Below are 3,647 nucleotides of genomic sequence, written 5' to 3' on the forward strand. Positions count from 1 at the left end.
TCTTTTTGCATTTTTGATAGATCCCTGGGACTATTGTTTTTGAGGCAAAATTCTTCCCTGCCAAGTCATCCATATCTAGTCTTCCAGGACAGCAGCTTCATTTATACAATAAATTGCATGTCCCTTTTTGATGTTCCACTTAAGTTCTATCCTGGGTTATCTTCAGTATAGATCATGACAACCTATACCAAAAATGTGCTTTCATTTAATGGGTTTCAATGATGCTGCTATACACCATGAAATCCCCTTTGAGCTCATGGTCCAAGGCATTTGGTTTTCATCCAAAAAATGAAATCCAAGCCTCTGCCAAAACTGCAAACAAAACAGGAGGAATCACTCCTGTAGTATACTTTTATCCTAGTAAATAATCAGAGAACCAAAGGTGAAGAGGGACTAGTTGTACACTTTTATAAAGTGAAATCTATAAAGTCAGTCCTTTGTATTCACCCTAGATGCTTTTGCATAAAAAAAATCATCATTGTTTTACATTGCAAACCATATTGATCTTTGAACCATCACATCTAGCTTCATTGGAGTGCCAAGTAATCACATCTGCCTTAAGCATTCAACTTCTTTTCAGAGTTCCCCATGGTGACCATGAGAAGTCCAGCATCAACAAGCCCTCTTTTCTGTAAATCACACATCTTTTTTGGGGGGAGCCCAGAGCTCATTGCTGACTTGATCAACAGCAAGTTTACAAGGTTGCAAACCCATCATTTGATCTTCCCTCTTGTCTATTTATTTTTTTTCCTCCTGAAAGCCTAGTTAAACATAGTAGTATCAATCTATGAAATTGATTTGATGCTCTTTATCGAAGATAATGGCCTGTAAAGTTCTATAGCCTAAGCAGACACAGCTTTTTAATGTGTTTGAGTAGGACTGACCAAGAGTTTGTGCCAGTTCACTATTCTTTTCCTTAAATCCACTTTGTCAAGCCAGATATAAGCTTCACCAATCAATGTCTTTTTCATAAACTTCCCTCCATTGGAGACGAGCAAAATCTAGAAGACAAAAACAGTTGAAATTTTATTTTATCTTATTCTCTAGCATTCATGTTGATTTAACAAAATAATTAGTAAGCTCTTATGATAGGCAAAATAATTTAAAGATATTTTCCTTTCTATGAGAAATAACTGTGAAAAAGTAAAGGAGGTAGGGAAGAATTATGACTAAGAAACCCCTTGAATATTTTAATTCTACCAATGAACTTATATATTTCTTAAGATTTCTTGAACAATATAGAACATCTTTGAAGTTCTGATCACTCCAAAAATAAAATCCATATATGCTTAGTCACTAACTGTCCCATGCTATTAATAATTGAGCTCAGCATAGATTTAATGTAGCTATAAATTATCTGTATATAGAAGTACCATTAGACTCTATCAGATCATAAAGAACTCCAGTCAGCTAATTATGGAGTTAGTTCTGACAAACACATGCCCTATTTGGAATGTTGTTATTGGGCTCCTATGGAAGGTGGGTAACATGGGAAAATGGAGAAAATAAGCTGAGATACATGGCATGTTTCAGTCATGGTTTTCACACAAAGGTCTTCAAAAATCATTGCTTTTCCCACTATGTTTACTTCCATGGTATTTGGACTCTATTGTATAACAGAATATCCCTATGGTCAGGATACCTTAAGGAATTCTGTGTGTTATTAAACATTTAAAATTGATCTTTTGTATTTAAAAAATAATTAAAAATCAAATTATCTTTTAGCAAAAAAAATTCTGTCAATGACATATTAAAACCAATTGTTCAGGTTCCTTTGTCAAATGTCTTGGGTCCCATATTATGTAATATGAAATCAATTCAATATTATTTTAAATCTAGAAGAATAAAGTAGAACCAATTTTGCAAAACTAGATAATGCTGTTTGGCATTTTAATCTTCTAAGATTTCAGTAATGCAATCTCTTAACAATTTTTCCCTTTAGTTATGATTCCCAAACTGTTGCCTACACTTCAGTTAAACTATATCTTGACATTTTTTGCTTTTTCGCTGAATCTGTAGCACTGTCTCAGAATAACCTCCTGTGAACCCTTTGCCTATTAAAATACTACTAATAATTAAAGATTCAACAAATTTTTATTAAGCCCCTCCTCAACTTTTCTAAAATACCAAGAAGCAATAAGGGACAATAATAAAGACTAAGGATAGATTATTTTATTTTTAAATTGGTGCTGGTACATTTCTCATCTTCAGCATAATTCAAGGAAGAAAAAGGTTAAGTCAAATATCATCAAGTGAGTCATATTTCAACCTTCAAGAAAACAGTAAAAAATAGTCTTTTGGAGAAAATATTGGGGCTTGGAATTATAAGAGAGAGGGAGCATATCTGACAACAACTGGAAGAGACAGAGGTAGCTACAGAGTGAAACAGAGGTCTACTCTTAGAAGATATTAAAGTCTCATCATAATGCTTGGATTAAGGAAGTTAGTTGTTACCATATGTAGCAGGAGTCAAGCCATTTATTTTAGAACAAAAAAAATAGAGTGAGCAGAAGGGACAATCATGACATTTAAAGATTAGACCAAAGAAATCAGACTTTGTATTATACAAAAATCTAATGAAAGGGGGAAAGAAGTGAAACCTTGGCTTCCTGTGTTAGGGAAGGTTGTTAGGGATAACAATGCCATATATTTTCCTTCTTGCCTTTCAAAACTACCTTTAAATATAGGTAGAATAAAATTTTGGTTTGAATTAAAGGGCACTAGAAAAACCTACTATCTGAAAAAAAAAAGTGATTCCCTACACAGTCTACGATTAATAATGAAATCAATCCACCAAACAATCAGTAAACATACATACTATATGCTAAGCATTGTGTTAGTACTAAAAAATCCTCTACCCCCTTATATAAGGATTAGATTTTATATATGTTAGCAAGAGTATTAAGTTAATTAGAAATTGTAATTCTGAGAAAGGTAACTAATATTAGCATAAGTGATGATTTTAGTAGAACTTTTGAGATGAATTTAGTATAATTATTAAGGAGTTGAATTAAGTAAATAATTGCTGGAATATAGTTAATCATTGTTAGCATAGGCCTTAGCCTTTAACTTGCTACATCATACATCCTCAGCAATTATGGTCTTGAACTTGTGACTAGGTCTTCATTAGCAAAGAGACTTTTGCTTTGGTTAGAAGCCTGGTATACCTTTGTATACCTTTTGCCCCACTTGGGGGCTTGAAACCTCCTCTTTAACCTGGTCACTTTAGTATACATCATCCTTGACATCACCAAGTTTAGAAAGTACAGTTCAGGCTCCCCTACTTCCCCCTTGTCTATTAAGTGTCTTCTTCTACCAATGAGAAGTATTTCCTGATTACTTAAATCAATTCACATCTCTCTATTTTTATCACTATCTTGGATTATTTCATAAATTGTGATATTCTTGAGTTATCAAAGAAGTCCTCTCATAAGGCTTGGGGTCTTCTGATCTTGACCAGAAGTCCCCCTTTATTGTGAGACTAGCCATTTCCCAATAAACCTATTTCTTTATGGATTGGAGATTTACTTTCTCTTATTTGCATTCCTGAGGTTAAAAATTATGTAACAAGCACTGTGAGAAAGAAGGAAAGGAAAGGAAAGGAAAGGAAAGGAAAGGAAAGGAAAGGAAAGGAAAGGAAAGGAAAG

General features: G+C 33.5%; 1 protein-coding gene across 1 annotated transcript in view; it reads right to left on the bottom strand.

The window, feature by feature from the left end:
* Positions 1-860: 860 nt before the first annotated feature.
* Positions 861-3,647, bottom strand: part of PCLO (piccolo presynaptic cytomatrix protein) — a 555,993-nt gene continuing 553,206 nt past the window's right edge. Inside the window, exon 25 of the mRNA XM_044677248.1 lies at positions 861-1,001. Coding sequence (XP_044533183.1) covers positions 861-1,001 — 141 coding nt within the window. The remainder of the gene's footprint in view (positions 1,002-3,647) is intronic.

Source organism: Gracilinanus agilis, chromosome 5, assembly GCF_016433145.1.
Source record: "Gracilinanus agilis isolate LMUSP501 chromosome 5, AgileGrace, whole genome shotgun sequence".
Lineage (NCBI taxonomy): Eukaryota > Metazoa > Chordata > Mammalia > Didelphimorphia > Didelphidae > Gracilinanus > Gracilinanus agilis.